Consider the following 18,455-nt stretch of genomic DNA (forward strand, 5'->3'; position numbering starts at 1 on the left):
GAGGCGTGTTCCTAAAGGATAATCTATTGTTAATATGATTTTTTAACTTCCGCGCTGCATCTTTTTGTGTGTTTGGCCTTTGTTGTCGAAGGTGTTGGAAATTAAAATATATTTTATACGTGCTCTTGATAGAGAGGTGGTTCGATTCAAGACGCGTTTGTAGCAAACAACGAAAACATATTAAGGAAATGTAATCTCCGGTGGAAAAAAAAAAATTGATAAAGAGGTTAAGAGCCAAAGGCCATGTACTTAAAAGTAATTAATTAAATTAGGGAAGACTCTTTAATTACATAGACTTAAGTATGAGATGATTAATTTCGTTAAGTACACTTGAAATTTTAGAAAAGTGTCGAAGATGTTTCTTATCTGTTTATCTATATAGCCGTAATGGATGGTGGCTGCTATTAACGAATCAAAACATTACCCAGTCATCTGTTGTGTTTATAATAAAAGGCAATTAATCACGCTAATTAAACATGTAATTATAGATTTTTTTTTTTTTTTTTAAAAAAAGGGCTCTTGGAGATGACATTTTGTTTGCACTTTTTCATTTTGGTAGATGCGCTGAGATTAGCGAAGAATTTGAAAATATGTTTTAGCATTTATACATTTATATTGCTTCGAGGAAATATTGAGAAACAGATGAGAAGTGCCCTTGATTGCATTATTAGAATCAACATTCTTTTTTTCAAAATAAAAATAATATTTTCCATTAATTTAGCGTAACAGTTTGAACCAGACAAGCACTAGCTAATAATTAAAATCTAATGATTGTGCGTAATATTTAATTTTCTCCATTTATTAAATAAACTGATAATTGACGATTAGAGAGGCAATGTAAATTTAATTATTGCTGAATTTATATATTAACATTGATGTTTTATTTTATTACTAGCCGCCTTTGGCGACCAGCCGGTTCGCCAATCTTAATGTTCGTTAAAATTTTAATAATTAAATATTTTATGCAATTTCTACTTTAATAGCTTCTTCATCAAAATATTTTAAAACTTCAAATTTTGATTATCATATAATTCATTCATAATATTATAAAGGCCTTCAGTCATAACGTAATATGTATCTCTCTCATTTTCTGTTAGCACCCGTAGAATTTATGCTTTAAATTAAAGTGGAAAGAATTTATCTTCAATTAATATAATAATATTTTTTACTGAAACAAAGCATTTTTTTATAATCTGATTACTGAAAATAGAGTCACTCAGCGTTTAAACTTTATGGGCACTAAAGAATATCTTTTTAAATTTATGTAATATCTCAAGAGTTGGTCAACAAAATTTTCTTAGATTCATTATGAGCAGATCGATTCATTAACAATGTTTAAATTTAAATGCATCAAACACTAAGAAAATAAAACGAATCGTTTAAAATAAACGGTTGAAAACAGGTTTTAAAAAAACTACTTAAAAAACGATGTACTTAAAACTATAAGCATATACAAAAAATATATAACTAACATAAATACAATTTACTTACAAAAGCATGCAACTAACCCAAAAATAATTTAAATCATCCATTGATAACGTTGTCATGGCAACAATCAGAACAGAATGCGCATGCGTGAATTTTCTTCGCCGGTTACGTAACGCAAATACGTGATTTTTTTCTACGCCAGTTGGGGTAACGCTATGCGGATTAGAAATTTTTAATTTCCTTTATTCTGTTTTATTTTAATTCAAAAGTACTTCAGAATGAATCTGAAAGATTGATTCATTAACAATGTTTAATTTTAAATGCATCAAACATTAAGAAAATAAACAGAACCGATTGAAATAATCCGCCGAAAAATTTTAACCCTAGCCTCATTACTGTTGGGAGAAAAAAAAACTGAAGCCTTTCTCGTTTGGCGCTGGGGATAATGGAAGATTTTTTTGGCGGAAAAGTTGGCGGTGGGGAAAATGGAAGATTTTTTTGGGGGGAAAGTTAGTTTTTAATTAATAATTAAAATTCTAATTAAAAATTCGAAAAAAGAAACCCCAGGTGCACATTCCCAACCTCCAAGGTATACATGTACCAAATTTGGTAGCTGTATGTCAAACGGTCTGGCCTGTAGAGCGCCAACACACACACACACACACACACACACACACACACACACACACACACACGCACACGCACACGCACACGCACACGCACACACACACACACACACACGCACACACACACACATTGAGCTTTATTATAAGTATAGATATAGATGGTATACATACTCGCTTTTATTTTTTTACGAATCAGGGAGGGTGGTCTACCCAAAACTTTTTCCCATACTCTCTAAGAAATTTGTCATACCAGAGAACATCTTACATGTTATTGATGTGAAATAGTTACGATGTGTTAACATTTGGCATGAATTTAGCATCTGTACTGAATCCATCGTGTTATTCTTGGCGAATTATTTGGCGATTAATCTCTGTCATGGCGTTAATAGTATCCACAAATTGAATTTGTGTTTCAGACACGTTTTTCTCAACCTATTGAAACAAAAATTTGACACAAAACTGTACTTGTAGTCACAAAATACCATATCAAATGTGAGATATTTAAATCATTCGTTTTTGAATTATCACGTATATATGTTCATGAAAGTACAGACATACAGGCGATCAACCCGCAGATGGATTTCGCTCAAAATTTGACTGGTGTCTTAAATATAGATGTTAAATCTGTGTACCAAATTTTACCTATCTAGGTCTCTTCGCTTCGTAATTATCCTGTTAATTTATAGTCGAACAGCCGGACATTTTCTTCCGAAATAAATTTTACTCAAAATCTGATAGAAATCTGCAAATATAGTGTAAAGACTGTATACCAAATTTCAACCGAGTAACTTAAGGCGTTTTTGAGTTATCTCTGTCACAGACAGGCAGACATTTTCTAAAAATACGTTGTTTGAACTCAGAGAGTTCTAAAATTTAGAGTTTCGTCAAGATCTCCAGCTCGAATTTTTTAACCATTACTATACTTTATCTATACTAGGTATATGAGAATGTAAAAATTATTAACTTCGCATGATGTCAGAAAATATAAGGCTCCATTTTTTAAATGAAAAAAAAATAGCTATTTTCTGTTCTTAATTGTTAACAATACGAAGTTTGCGTATCTCCAGTAAATAAAAAATCATAAAAAGAACAAATCAAATGACAGATGAAACTTTTTCATATACTTATAAACTCATCTTAAAATGCAACAGATAATAAATTATTAGTTTAATGTTTTGAAAATGTTTACAAAGCTTATCTAAAACAAAAAACGATGATTTTCACAGTAGATTAACTTTGAAAAGTATCTATAAAAAAAACAAAAAAAAAAAAAAAAAAAAAAACATGCATTTAAGGCATGTTTTTGTGCGGAGAAAAAGATTATATAAAAAATATCTCGGAATATTGCAAATAACTGCAATTTTTTTCCGATAATAATCCGTTAAATAAAGATCTCATAACAAATGATCGCAAATAAGAAATACTTTCTGCGTTCAAATTTCTTTAATAAATGTTCATAAATATGCAAAATGTAAATAAATAACAACTAATTTATCGATTTCAAAATTAAAATTCAAAAAAAAAAAAAACTATCCAGTAAAAATTAAAACCGAATTTGAACAATGTTTTTTGATTTTGTTGTCGAACTATCAATTTATAAACAATTTCCAATCTTAAAACTCGGTGAGGAGAAGATAGAAATAAACGAATCGCACTTTTATATTTTGTTGTGAAATTGTGAAATTAAATTAGAAAATTTTCCTGAGAAATAAGGAAAATAGACTTCCATTATTTCGCTCTGAATTTAATAAATAAATAAATCGCCCTTAAAAGTATTTTTTAAACCGAAAAATAGAAAACCAATTTGAGGAAATGTGTGTGATTCTTTTTTTATTTTAAGATTTCAAGTGTTACATGTAATGATTTTTAATTAAAAAGTTTTTCAATACAATTATTTTAAAAATATATTTGAGAATAAATTCTTAACATATCGTAATTATAAATCTGTTCATTAACTGATTAAAGAAATAGCATACGAAGCTAGACTTATCTTTCTTATGATATTTGTTTTCTACATACAATAAGAACGCGTTGTGGCAACTTTCATTCTAGATAATAGCCTCATAGTTATGAAATTTTTCGTTAATTTCAAAAAATACTCAGAAACATCAGCAAATAAAAAATCATTTAATACCGTTTATGAAAGCTCTAATAATAAAAGTTAAGATATATCTGAAGAATTCGTTTTTTTCTTTTCGCTTTTCTTACTTCTAATTGCAATCACTAAATCGAAGCTATTGATTATTTTATATTGTATGTTGTTATAAAAATGGATAATAGAATAAAGGTACTTATGTAAATGGATTTTTATAAAAAGCAATCTTATTTTGACAAATTAAAAAAAAAAAATTACCAAACAAGAAACAAGAAAAAAAATCATATTTACGGCCAACCTTTTAACAATAAATAATAATGCATATTGTGTAAAAGAATCGCGAACTTTATATATATATATAGCTAGCTCTTTATATATAATGATATCTCTTAATTTATATCCTAATTAACTTCCTAATTTTTATTTTAAATTAGCCCATATTAACTTCATTCTGAAATGTTCTCTTATTTCCTGATCCAGTTTCCATTTTATTCCCCACTAATTATTTCTAATACAAGCTTTACAAAATTGATGACTCCGTCGTTCCCACAACAGGATAAAAATCCTTAACACCTGCACATCTTTTTAAAAAGATACCTAAGATTTTTTGCCTAAATCTACACGTGGCAAAGAAATCCTTATCAGAATCCCATAGTAAAATCACTGAAAGGAAAAAGTTCGGCGACTTTGCTCTAATATAAATAGACATCATTTTATCATCGTCTCGCTTCTCCCCAGTACAAATTATGGCTCCCGTGATGAAATAAATCGAAGTTAAAATTTAAAAAGTTTCTTCTTCCAGGCCACGAATTATTTACATATATAATTTATTGTTACAGGAAATTCCAGAACTCAACCGACGCGAATACTATCAATATTTGGAGTAAAATAGCACAAAACACTCAGAAAGAACTTGCTGGGAGAAACTTCATTCAATTATTCGCATCTCTCCAAACGTCTACAACTGATTCTATGTTCAGTTTGTCTTAACTTTTTATAGCTTCCATTACAGGGCATTGGATGTTATAGCACAAACGGAGGAAATTGAGCCTTAATGGTGATATAGTCAAGATTATCGAATATTCGGGATCCTTCATTTTTGCCATAAAGCCTGGAGAGGAGGGGGGGGGGGGTCATTGGTCTGTTATCTATTCAGAATTCGTCAGAGCTATTTATAAAACTCTTTTTTACCAGGAAACCAACCGCGCAAAGAAGCAGTATTACAAATTAGTAATAGCTTATTGCACTAATGTTACTTCTATGTAAAAAAAAAAAAAAACTATATGTTCTTGTATCTTTAGTTATCAAGACAATGCTAATTTCTATGTCGTCATGTGGAAGAAAAGCACCCAGACTTATTGGCAAGCAACTCCTTTCCGTGCTGTTGCAGAACCTGGAATTCAGCTGAAGCTGGTCACTTCTTCCACAGGCCCTGGACAAATGCTTCGAAATTCGCTATGGCACACGGGCGACACTGATAAGCAGGTAAACAAATTTCCTTTTCAGTAAATCAATAAAATGCTGATTCTCAAAATTATTGAGTAACGTAAGATTTGGTTCTATATTTTAGTGTATTTTGTTCTATGTTTGTTACATCAATAGACTAGCCATTAACTGCCGTTACCTAAGTCAATTAATAGATTGTCATAATGAGCTTTGTCCTCTCATCATGAAATTTTCTTTTGACAAAACGATATTTTTCGTACATTTCTATCATACCCATTGGGATCACAACATTAATACCCTCAAATCAGAAAATATTTCTTGGTCTTTCTCTCTGTAAATCTAAATATTTTGTGGAAGGAATGATGCAAAAAATTGTAATTAATTCTCTTATTTAATGTGATAAATTCATCATTAATTAGTTACATTCATCATTAGTAAAGTAATATTTGTCAAATTTAATTTTGACGCACATTACTGTGCTAAATACAGCTAATGTATTTTCTCTCCCCACCCACACACAAATATCTCAAAGAAAGCTCACCTGTGCATAAAACTACAAATTATACAAAGTGTCTCCGAAAAATAAAATAAGCATTTATTTCTCTAAATATTGCACCTAGACAGTATGTGTCCAGTTACAAATTTTCATTAGATAAGATGGGCGATTATATACAAATAAAAACCGTGATTTGAATAGCAGTAATAATAAAAAGTTACAAAAATTTTATATGACTCCATAATGTAAAGGTGTCAATTAGTAAAATGTTTACCTTACGTTCATCATTTGTCCATTCAAAGTATCAAGGTTCTATTCGCAAAAATTGAAGGTTTATATCTGCAAATAATGTCGGATCAATATTGATGACTTATTACTTTGTTCTTTTAATAATTTTTATGTTATGCATGTTTTTTCTGAAATGTATAGCAGAAAATTTTTTTCAAACTCCAGTCGAAGGTATAAAAAAGTGATCTAAATCACTAAATTTGTCTTTTAATATTTTCCCAAATTTTACAAACAGCAGTGAAAATCTGTGTACATAGATAAATGTAAGAAAAATGTTTTACAAATTGATACTTTTAACACTTTAAAAACTGAGTAAAGAATGCTAACGTTTTACTATCAGCTTTCACAAAATTCAAAGTTTATTCATAAAATTGCAGAGCTTCTAAATTTAAACACTGTAATTTTAAGTATATGTCTAGTGCAATTAAAAAAAAAAAATGAACACTTTTTTTGAGATGCCTTGCATATGCTGAAATAATTGCATCAATTCATCAATGTAGTTAATTGATTAATTAAAACTAGAATTTTATTTAGTGATTTTAAAATAGTATATAAGTATCTGCATGGCTAAATAAAATATTTAGAATGGATTGCAAGATAGAAAAATATATATATATATATATAGTATGGCCACTAATTTTAGTATTCCTTTAAATCATCTCAGTATTCTCTGGAATATTTCTATAATCATTCATTAGTTCAAGTTTAGACAGTGCTGCTCATATTAAAGTCGATGTTTTTGAGTTAAAAATTGTATATACATAGTTATTGATATATATTTGCTACCTGATATTCTTATAAAGCAGCACAGACACCATATTTTTTTTTTTTTGTAACTTTATAATACCAAATTTCATTGCTGTAAAATCAGTATGGAACAAATTAGATCAAGGTAAAAAAAAAGAAAAAAAGAAGCGATTTTTGTAACTTTAGTCCCATAAAATAAAAGAACACTTAACAGATACCAGAAATGTAAATATATATAATATAGATTTGAAATGTCAAGGGCTAATAAATTAACTTTTAAAAATAAGCAGGGTTCTTCTTTTTTTTCCTTTCAAAATACAATACATTTTATTGTGCATTTAAATCTATAATATTTATAGATATTATTTCTTTAAATATTATATAATATTTTGTAATATTATACTATAATGATTATCAATTTATTTTTGTAGGCAATTGTATATTTTTGGGATATTATTTATAATGAACAATGTGATGCATTTTTGGATTTTCAAGCTGCATTATTTACAATGAATTTATTTCCAGTTTATTGAATCTTTACTTACATTTACACTATTTTTAGATGATTTTCACACAGAATTTTTCATTCTGAAGTTGTATATTTGTAAATTTTCACATTAAAATAGATTTTAATTTGCTATTAAAAGACAATTCCTTAGTGCTATTTTATAATGAGAGCATTACATTCTTTCTACATTATATTTTAACTCAGTTATAATCGTTATTTGCAAATGATTTCCTTTATTTATAATTCAATTTTGTTGTTGAAAATATCCCAGTTCCCTTAAAGTTTCCTGGTCCATTTGTATCCCTGGCAAGTTTCAGAATCCATTTATATTCTTGACACTAACATTGAAAAAAGTTGAAAATAATATACTAAAAACTGTAAATTTATCCAACATACATATATTATTCTGATTACTTTGAAAGGTGTCAATAACATTTGAACCTCTTCTCTGATCTTGGAATCATTTTCGTTTAATACTAAAAAAAACTTAAAAATTTAGTTACTATGTTTGTTTTCATTTTTATATTAGAGAAATAATGTAATATCTCCTTATTAACAGAACTTTGCTTCCATCTTCCTAATTACTTTTCTAGGTTAAGTTGTTATGGAAAGATCCTAGAAATGTTGGTTGGAAAGAAAAGGTTGCTTATAGATGGTTACTTTTGCACAGACCACAAATTGGATTAATCAGGTACAAATCTATCTATATTTGATCAATAATTTAATAACCTATAAAAATTAATAAATAATGCAGAGGGAAAAATTATGATTTATTGAATCAAAAAGTATTATTTTATAGCCTCCCATTTTTTATAACTTTTATTTAATTTGACTTATTTTGTAATAAGGATGGGATATTTTAATCATTTTTTTCCACTTTCAGAACTGTTAGTAAATAGACATTTTCTACACTTGTGTAGTTTTAATTATAAAACACTAATATTCTTGGAGCACACAGCAATTCAATTTAACAATATATATTTAAGATTCCATTAATAATAAATTATACATCTCAAATTAAAACAAAAAGTGCAGCAATTAAAGTGTATTTTAAAAACAGTTTTCATAAAGTTTCAAGTATTTTTTCTTTCAAAAAATTTCTGAGTCTCATTAAAAATTCAGTTGTAAAATATGTATAATAAAATAATTAGACATACTTTCATTTTACCTACAATGTAAAGAATGCTGAGGTAACAAAATGGGCATAAAATATTAATAGGTTGATAAGTTATAAGATTTTTAAAAAAAGATAAAAGAATATATTTCATTTACTGATAAAAGCCTGATAATTCTCTCATATAGCTTAAATTTCCTCACTTCTGTCTTAGAAGAGAACAAATTACTTAGTTCTCTAAGCTTTAAATTAAATATATAGTACACTCTCGAGTATCCAGTTTGCAACTATCTGGCTTAGTTTTCTTTTTTCGTAATAAAATAAGGAAGGCAGGGCGTTGCATTGGCAACATTGTCAAGGCATAGGAAGTGGGCATCTGCTATGCTCCTTCTGTGTGTCATATGCAAAATACAAGTTGTGATAGAAAAAGGGCAGCAGTTTATTGTTTCGTCAGTATGTAATGACCTCAATTGTTACTGCTGTTCCCGATTATAACTACACAGTACATGCAGTATTTGTAAATAGTTCTTGGGGGTAGGCTTAATTCTCTTTAAATGTACCACAGTGAAGCTTCTTGAAACTTGCAGTGCAGTATATAAACATATAGAAGACTCTGTACTGGTAGTTTATATTTTAACTCGAAGCTTTACCAGCAACTGATTCTATGATTCACTAGGCCAAGTTCACATTCTACATGGCTTCAGATAAATGTACTCAATAAGAAGTGAGAAAATACCTATTACAATAGTGAGTTTTAGTAAAAACTGTGTCTTCTATTATTGATGGACAAAGAAATGAGTTAATAGAACTCCTACCTACCCAGGTTTTTCTATTATCAAGTTTGCCCTTCCGCCACATTAACCAGGATAATCGGGAGTGTATTGTATTTAATTTCAAAATATGTTTCTAACAAATGTTTTCTGTCTTCAGACTGCGAATATTTGAAGGTGAGAATATGGTGGCTGACTCGGGAAATATATTTGATAACAGACTGAAAGGTGGACGACTGGGTGTATTCTGTTTTTCACAAGAATCAATCATTTGGTCTGATTTAGTCTACAGATGTAATGGTAAGTTGCATGATTTAGTACTATTTCTATTTGTGATAATATATCATCTGAGAAAAAAATTAATTAAAAATAACAAAAACAAAATTGATAGATTATACCATGCCAGTTTAATCTGGTCATTTATCAGAATTAAACTTTTTTATAAAAAATATATGTTTTGCATAATTCGATATTGAAAGATTTGTTTGAAAAAATTAATCGTCATTTTTAGTAATTAGCAGAATTTAATAAACCAAAAAAAACATCGTTTTTCCGATAATAGCAAATGATATTTAAAGCACTGTAAGATTGTTACTAAATAATTAGTCATAACTAATTTTTGAAAAGCTTATTGTAAACTGGATTTAAAAAATTAAATGTCATAATTTCATTATATTACATCAAGATATGTATATTAAGAATATAAAAATATGTATAGTTACTGATTTATTTTTTGAATATATATATCATTGCATAGTTTTTATGTCCCAAAATTACTCTGTGCCTTTCAGTTTAGGAGGTGAAATTTATTTGATATCATATTACTGTATTTACAATAAAAATTTGCTATCCATCAATTGTCAATTCCATTCAAATATTTCGGATCTTATGCCTGGAGGAAATTTTAATAAGAAAAGCAAGTAGAAGTGAACTTTTATGATAAGATTTTTCCTCCAGTTTAAATCTGTAGGAACTTTTTATTAATTTGTAACTATTTAAACTTTAATAATGCAAATATATTCAAAGTAAAGATCATCTTCTACATTAAAGCATTTCTAACTAATATGCATTATTAGCATAAAGACATCTTGTTTGCTTATGTATTTTGATAGGGCATTCTTGAGTACCTACCCAAAACTACAAGTAGGCTACATGATAATTTTTTTTATGTACTTGTATATAATCATTGTTGATTAATCATTGAGATGTTGTTAATACACAAGTATTTAAAAAAAATGTATGTGTATTTTGGTCTTACCACCTAGCAGATTAAAACCAAAATTTGATGAAGAATTACAACTGTTGTCACAAAAGTTTAAGTCGTTACATTTTAGAGTTATTGTTTTTACAAGTTTTTGAAAGTACAGATGACCAACCTATGGGGAATTTGAGACATACCTATACATATTAAATGTGCATACCAAATTTTATCCAATTCTCTTTGTAGTTATTGTGTCAACTTATATCTGGGCAGCTGGACATACAGATTTCCTCTGAAAAGATTTGATAGAAAACTACAAATTTGATGTAGAGATCATACAAAGTATATCAAAAATTTTGATATACTTTGAAAAATACAAAGTATATCAAAATAAAATTTTGGGTATATCAAACCCAAAATTTCATTGAATTATTTTATTCAAGCAGACTGACATAATTCCAAAAATGCATTTTTTTATATTCAGAGAGGTCTGCATTCTGAGGATTTGTCAAAATCCTGAATTCAAAATTTTTTTTAATGATTATAATATTTTATCTTTATATATGAAAAAGTAAAAATCAATTACACAATTTTTTTTTTTTTTGTCTTTTACAGAGGCTGTTCCTGCTGCTGTATATTATGATTTACCGAAGCTTTTACAAGGAGAAGTGGACATTGATACCACAAGACCATCTGACATTGTTCAAGTAGGTAGACGTACAGCTGCACTCACAGCTTTTACAGAGAAGAACAAGAAAAAGTACAGAAGTGTGAGACATGGGAGGTAAACTCCAAATAATTGAAAAAAAAAAATCCCGTTTAAGCAAGATCGGTGTTGTATAAAGAAAGATATCACTTTTGTTCATGGGCAGCTTAAAAATTTTGAGGGGAAAAAAAGAAAAGGAAAGTGCTGAATTTCATTAATTTTCAAATGACCTGCAAGACAAGGTAGTAATACAAAATGCTGGAATCCATAAAGTGAAGAAAAATATGCTAAAATCTATAATACTATTTGAATTATATTTTACTGTTCTTCAGTATTTACATATGTTCTTTGTAATTAATAAAAGAATTAGAAAATATTAAATTCATGAGGGAGAAAAATACAACATTTATAAGCATTACTATCTTATGTCTTGCAAGTTTAAATAATAATGCTTGAAATTCTATTCTTGCTTCAGTTAAGTAAAATTTGAGATATTAACATAATATTAAATATGCCATATCATGTGAATTTTTCATGACCAAAAAATAACATATCCCTTCCTTAAAATCTGTGAAAGACCCATGTTTTTTCATATTTAAGTGTGTCTGTGTATATTATAATGCAAGTTCTCAATGCATTGATGCTTTTCATTATATCATATAGAAATACTCTCATGCAACATGCTAGTCATTACTTCTGAATATTATACATTTTTTTTATTTAAAATGTGTGAATTAAAAAAAAAAAGTTTGTTTTACATACATCACAATTACATTGAAATGCAATAGTTAAAATTCTGAAATTGTTTTAGATCATAAGAAAATATACTTTTGTAATACTATTTCTTATTTGAGGAAAAAATGGTTCGAGTAACATTATATAAATGTAACATTATACTAGCACTGTACTTATTGATTGATCTAAAGGTACATTCCACTTAAAAGTGTTTGTAAACTAATATCAAATGTTATAAATCAACACTTTTATAACTATTATGCGATAATCATTAGCATGTGTGTATTGCATTGTTAGATGGATATTAAAAATTTTGAAGACAGGAAATATAAAATCTGGCGCTAGCAGTTTTCTTATTAGGAATGACACGATGTGAAGATTGTGATGTATTTTTGAATTCTTTGTAAACAAGAAAAAAAAAAAGGTATAAAATTTTAACTGTTATGTGTAATTTTTATCTTGAAATGACAATAATAAATGTTTAAAAAAAGTAATGTATATAATTCATTTAGGAAAGTTAAAACAAAGGTGACATTTTTGAATAATTTATTGTTACATCACACAAAGATAAATCATTCATTAACTGTCAATAAGAACACTAAAATGCAAAATTGGAATGTTTAAATGATTGTCAAAAAGCACTGAAGTGCATACAGAATCATGGAAAAGGAATATTCCACATGAAAAGTGTCACTTCAGTTGAAATTAATAAAACTGTTTTGTATAGATTCTTGCTAATAAACAGAGAGCACTTGATAAAAAAATATCCACACTAATCTTTAAGAAAGTAGAATTTTAAATAATATTTCCATTGGTTATCAGACTAAAAATATATTTACACGCCTTTAAGAAAAATTAACCTTAATAATATAGTTTATTAAATAGCTAATAAATAAACCAAATTTTAATTTCTTAAAATATGGTTATTATTAGCTTTAAAATCATCATTACTGGATAATAAATTCAAAATTAGAATAACTCCAGCGAAAAAACTTCTTAAAGAAGAAGAAATCTTGAATAATTATGCAATTAAATTCTTATGTGCAATTTTACATTAAGACACACTATGAAGAAAAAAGGAAGTTATTAGGAAGTTAAGATTGTTTTCATTATTTTAGGTGCACACAAAAATTTGGCACACAGTATTGTTAGGAAAACACATTAACACTTAGGTATCGGGCAAAATGCAACATCAAAATGCATATTTGCAGAAATATTACAGCTCACATTAAATCCTTGCATATCTTCTGTGCAAATCAGTTACATTTTAAGATATAATATCATAAAAAAAAAAAAACCACACAAAAATTCTAAAGTGTAATAAGAATTTTAAAATAAATGCTCTGTAATAAAGGAAGTCATAGAATATATAGTTGCACATGATATATAAATATTTACTGTGCTTCTTATATATACACACACATATTTGAAAAGCATCCAAAAAAATATTAAACTCTCATAACATATAATAACATTTGAGCTTAGTTGCAAATAAGCTCTTAAAGATGAATTAAACACTAAAAATATCATCTGCATGCATGATATAAAAATTGAAAATAAAACAGTTTTTAATTAAATCAGTAGGCAAAATTATAATAAGCAATTTAAAACCACACAAAATAAACATACTGCTGTGGGTAATTAGCTTGGTTAAAACAAAGAATAAGTGAAAGTGTTTTATGAAGTTGCCAGAAAATTTCTTAAATAAGTTAGCATTAAACTGAAAGAAATTATTCCTATTCCTCAATAGTTCGGATACTAATATATTATAGTAAAAAGTAATATTGAATAATTATATAATAACAAGTAAAGTATATGTCATCACTTAATTAACACAACAATAACTACAAATGAAAAATATAGTGCAATATAATCACTACATTAACAAGAAGCAGATATTATCTAAAAATCTAGATTTCAAATAGACCAATAACTAAAATTTTTAATAACAGCAATATTCTTAATATATTGTGCAGATACAATATCTGAAAAGCTTTTATACAAAACATATACAACATTGAATTTTGGAAGTATTCAATATTATAAATATTTACCATAATTTTTTTTCTTATAACTTCATAATCTCTTCACATCAGAAGCTGCCTGTTTTGCTAATATTTTCATACATTTTCCCATCATGCAGATACAAAAAGAAGAGATGGAAAATCAATTATTTCTTTATGCAAAAGATTAAGTAATAATTTTATTATTTATTAATAAATTTCATTATAAACATAAAACCCATTGAAAATTTTTTTATGACTTCTAAACTGTAAATAAATATAATCAAGTAAAGCTGGTTCAGTATCACAGTTAAAGTTTAAAGGATGTTCATGAAAACTAAAATGAATTATGAATCAAACAAGACAAAAAGCAAAAACCGAACTTAACAGACCTTTTCCATTAAGTTCTGTACCTAAAATGCAAGTTAAAAATGTGCTTATATAAATTGCAAAATGATTTTTTAATGCCATGTATTATTCATATAACACTAACACATTTTAAATGACTACTGAAATATGAGGGAAGGTTTAGAAAAATATACATTATAAAAATCTAATATTTTCATAGACTGAAAAAAACTAAAAATATTAATTGATAGATTTTTTTTCAACGATGAAGTATTAAGAAATTATTTGAAATTTAAATAAAAAAATTAAATATTCTATCAATTTTATAAATGCTTTAGTTAGAAAATATAAGTAACACATACATATAAGCTTGGCTTGAAAACACATATGTAAAGAAGCACTGCAAAATCGCAGCATCCTAAACACACACATGATATGCATAATTAAAATACACATAATATTAAAAGTAGAAAAATATTTGAATTCACATACATCCTGTAATCATTAAAAATTTTAGAAACAGTAATGCTTAACACAGAAAAATTTAGACCTTACTACTGAATAAATTATACATAGATTCACATTTTTAAAAAGTATAATTATGAAATTCAAACTTGAAATATAAATTCCCATCCAATTAAAGAGATTAAATTTTCATGTGTGTATACCACCGACTATCAGTCCTAGTCCATTAACAAGTAATAGACAAACTTTACACTAGAAAAATACAAAGTTCCAAACACCTAACAAATATGTAAAATTGTCATATCACATAAATATTCAAACATAAGTGTCAGGTTCCAAAAATTTTGGTATAAAGAGTAGAAATGCAAAACTACTATAAGTAACACCAAGAATAGACATATGTGAAAATTTTTATGCATATATATATCATACATATATTCACAACACAAATATTAAGTTTTATTGTGGAACAATGACATTCACAACAATCAAGCAGATGGTTTGGAACTATTTAAATAAGATACAATGAAACACTGACACAACCATTTAATCCATTTTATATACTTCTCAGAACAAGGTGTTAATAATATTTGATGAAAGATATAATTGTCCCCAGACTTTTAAAATGGAAGAAGGAAAATGTTAAAGCAAAAAAATAATTGTCTTGCATTAAGGCAATAAATTATAAAAACTGAATTGAACAAAAATATAAATGCAATAACCAGACAATCTTTGGTTTTCACAAAGTATGTGGAAGATTCAATAAAGTTTGTAAAGTACAATATAAAAGGAGAGAAAAACCCTAAAATGACCAATAAATTATATTGAACTAAAATATAAAAAAAAGAAATGCGATCAGCAATGCCAACATTTCTGTATCCAAAAAAATCAATCATAATCCAAGAAACAAATATAAAAAGGTATGGGAAAAATATTATTGATTAGTAAAATTTGTCTAAAGAAATTAGAAAGCTTTTCACAGCTAAATAAATCAAGAACATTAGAACTATTTATGTAACTTATTTCAATCCTCAGCTTATTTTATTCAATTTATTAGGATGTATATGCTGCAAATAATGCACAAAAAAGGCTTTTAGAATAAACATGTAAAAATGTTATTATATAAATCTATTTTCTTAATTAAGAAATTAATAAAGTTAATAACTTTCCAGTTAATTGTCTGTAATAAAGAGCACAGATATGCTGACAATGCAAAAATAAAGACTAGATATGCAGATGAAATAACGAATCAGAACCATAAAAGTACTGATTAAAAGTAGTAAAATACTGAAAAAAGTAAACATAGGGCAAAAAATGATATTAAATCTGCCTTTGTTGAGAAAAAATATCAATCACAAGGCATGTTTAAATGAAGCATTTTTCATTCATTTAAATAAATAGGTGCACATAAAATTATAAATACAACAAAATTGATAGTACCATAATGATATAGGCATATTGCAAAAGCAAAGAATTGATTTAATGTTAAGGAAACATCGACTATATGACACAAAATTTTGGAAGCATACATATAACAATGAGGGTACATCTTTCATAATACCTCCAATGACTTTGGTATCCAAGTGCTTAAAAGAAACAAAATGTATACACATTTTTTTCCCCACATTTTACCCTTCTGGGGATATTTTTGTAGGTGTTGAAGGATCAAGACCCATTGTTTGGCAGACCCAACCAGCAAAATCCACATCTTCCATTTCCGAACGCTTTACAAATGCATGCGTCTAGGAACAAAAATGATTTAAAAAAAAATTTAACTACATAAATTAAAATACAAATGAAAGTTTTGGAAAGATTCTATATTATTCAATAATTTTTAAAGCTTCAGAAACTGTATTTCATGGCAAAGAAATAAAAAAACATATATTAAAATACTGATACAAAACCATGTACCAATACTATGTTTATTGCTGTATTGATGCAACAAATTGAGGGTTATGTTTTTATAAGCTGATTAATATCAAACGAAAAAATAAACTAAAGTTAAGAAAATAACAAATATTGCTTCTAAGCAATTTTGATAACTTTTATTAAAATGAAGTAATTTATGGCAAAAAAAAAAAAAAAAAAAAAAAAAAAGAGATCAACCAACAAATTGGAGATAAAAATATTTGCCTCTCATTATAACTTTTAAGTTTGCAGCAAAAATTTTATTTTTAAAATTAGGTAATGGGCAAAGTACAAAAACACAAAACTCTTTCCAGATATGTATGTTTCTTAATCTGAAGAATTATAATCATTCTTAAAATTTTATACCATGCAATTAAATAAATAATTAATATAGGAGTCCATCAATTTTTAAATCACTTACAAAAATTTTGTTCTTCTTTAATGCATAAATTAAAGAACTTACAAGCAGAATACAGTTAATTCATAAATTAATTAAGTAATCAAATGAAAAGCAATTATTCATTTATCAATCAAATTAGAAAAGCTGGCCGATTAAAGATAAGATAAAAGAAATAGAAAATCATTTGTAAAAAAAAAAATCTACAGAATGTTAAAGTTTTAGTCCTTTTAATTAACAAGAGAAAAAACAAATAAAAGAACATATAACAATATTAAATCTGCATAACATATTTGAGATTTCAGCAAGCATATTATATTTAGTATTGGCTTGAATTTTAGATTTTCATTTCTACTGTGTTCTCTCACGTTCCCTTTCTGTTCAGACAATCAAATAAATCTAGAATAATTTTATAAAACTCAAAAAATTTATATCTCCAACTCTTACATCTTCAATTTTAATGAATTTGCATCCAAACTAAAGCTACTTAAAGTTATTTAGATTACAAATTAAGGTTAGATTTACTGATAAAGTTGCAACCAATCATGGTTAAATAGCAAGATAATCACTTGGAATATGAATCTCATCATTTACAAATCAATGCGAGTACTCAATATTATATAATACCTGCACAAATAAAATAATTCTTAATGAAAGCATGCCTGAAACTTATAATATCTTACAGAGCAAAAAGCAAAAACAAATGCTTCAATGAAGTCTCAGAAACTTTATGCGATTTACATTTTATCAAAGATAAATAAAAGTTCAAAACTTTTCAAAAATCACACAATTTTTGGATGCAAAACTGTTCTATAAGTCATATACTTTAACTGTTTCATATGTTTAAAAAAAAAAAAAAAAAAAAAAAAAAAAACTTTTTTTTCTTTCTGATGTCATAAAGATAATTTACAAGTTTTCAACTATTATTATTATATTAGATTCAAATATATTTTTATGCATTTGAAGAACAAATATTCATGTAATATGAAAAGAAACATAAAATTTTTTAGACCTTTTTAATTGCTATTTTCAAAACAGACAAGAAATTTTTTAAATCACTAATTTCAGTGAAACAAATCTAAAATCTAATCTTATAAATCTGTATGAATACCCCCCCCCCTTTTTAGTATTTTCTGATATCATATTAGCTTTGAAAATTGCTGCAAAATAAAAT

The 18,455-nt window shown here is 26.9% G+C and overlaps 2 protein-coding genes across 2 annotated transcripts in view; one reads left to right on the forward strand and one right to left on the reverse strand.

The window, feature by feature from the left end:
- LOC129959701 (cartilage oligomeric matrix protein-like) overlaps window positions 1–12,188 on the forward strand; it is a 594,738-nt gene extending 582,550 nt beyond the window's left edge. The window contains exons 22-25 of the mRNA XM_056072616.1: window positions 5,451–5,634; window positions 8,228–8,325; window positions 9,679–9,818; window positions 11,335–12,188. Of these exons, the coding sequence (XP_055928591.1) occupies window positions 5,451–5,634; window positions 8,228–8,325; window positions 9,679–9,818; window positions 11,335–11,507 (595 nt within the window). The 3' untranslated portion in view covers window positions 11,508–12,188. The remainder of the gene's footprint in view (window positions 1–5,450; window positions 5,635–8,227; window positions 8,326–9,678; window positions 9,819–11,334) is intronic.
- A 526-nt stretch (window positions 12,189–12,714) lies between these two features.
- LOC129963425 (dual specificity mitogen-activated protein kinase kinase 1-like) overlaps window positions 12,715–18,455 on the reverse strand; it is a 28,137-nt gene continuing 22,396 nt past the window's right edge. Inside the window, exon 12 of the mRNA XM_056077786.1 lies at window positions 12,715–16,718. Coding sequence (XP_055933761.1) covers window positions 16,605–16,718 — 114 coding nt within the window. The 3' untranslated portion in view covers window positions 12,715–16,604. The remainder of the gene's footprint in view (window positions 16,719–18,455) is intronic.

Source organism: Argiope bruennichi, chromosome 1 (genome assembly GCF_947563725.1).
Source record: "Argiope bruennichi chromosome 1, qqArgBrue1.1, whole genome shotgun sequence".
Taxonomy (NCBI): Eukaryota; Metazoa; Arthropoda; class Arachnida; order Araneae; family Araneidae; genus Argiope; species Argiope bruennichi.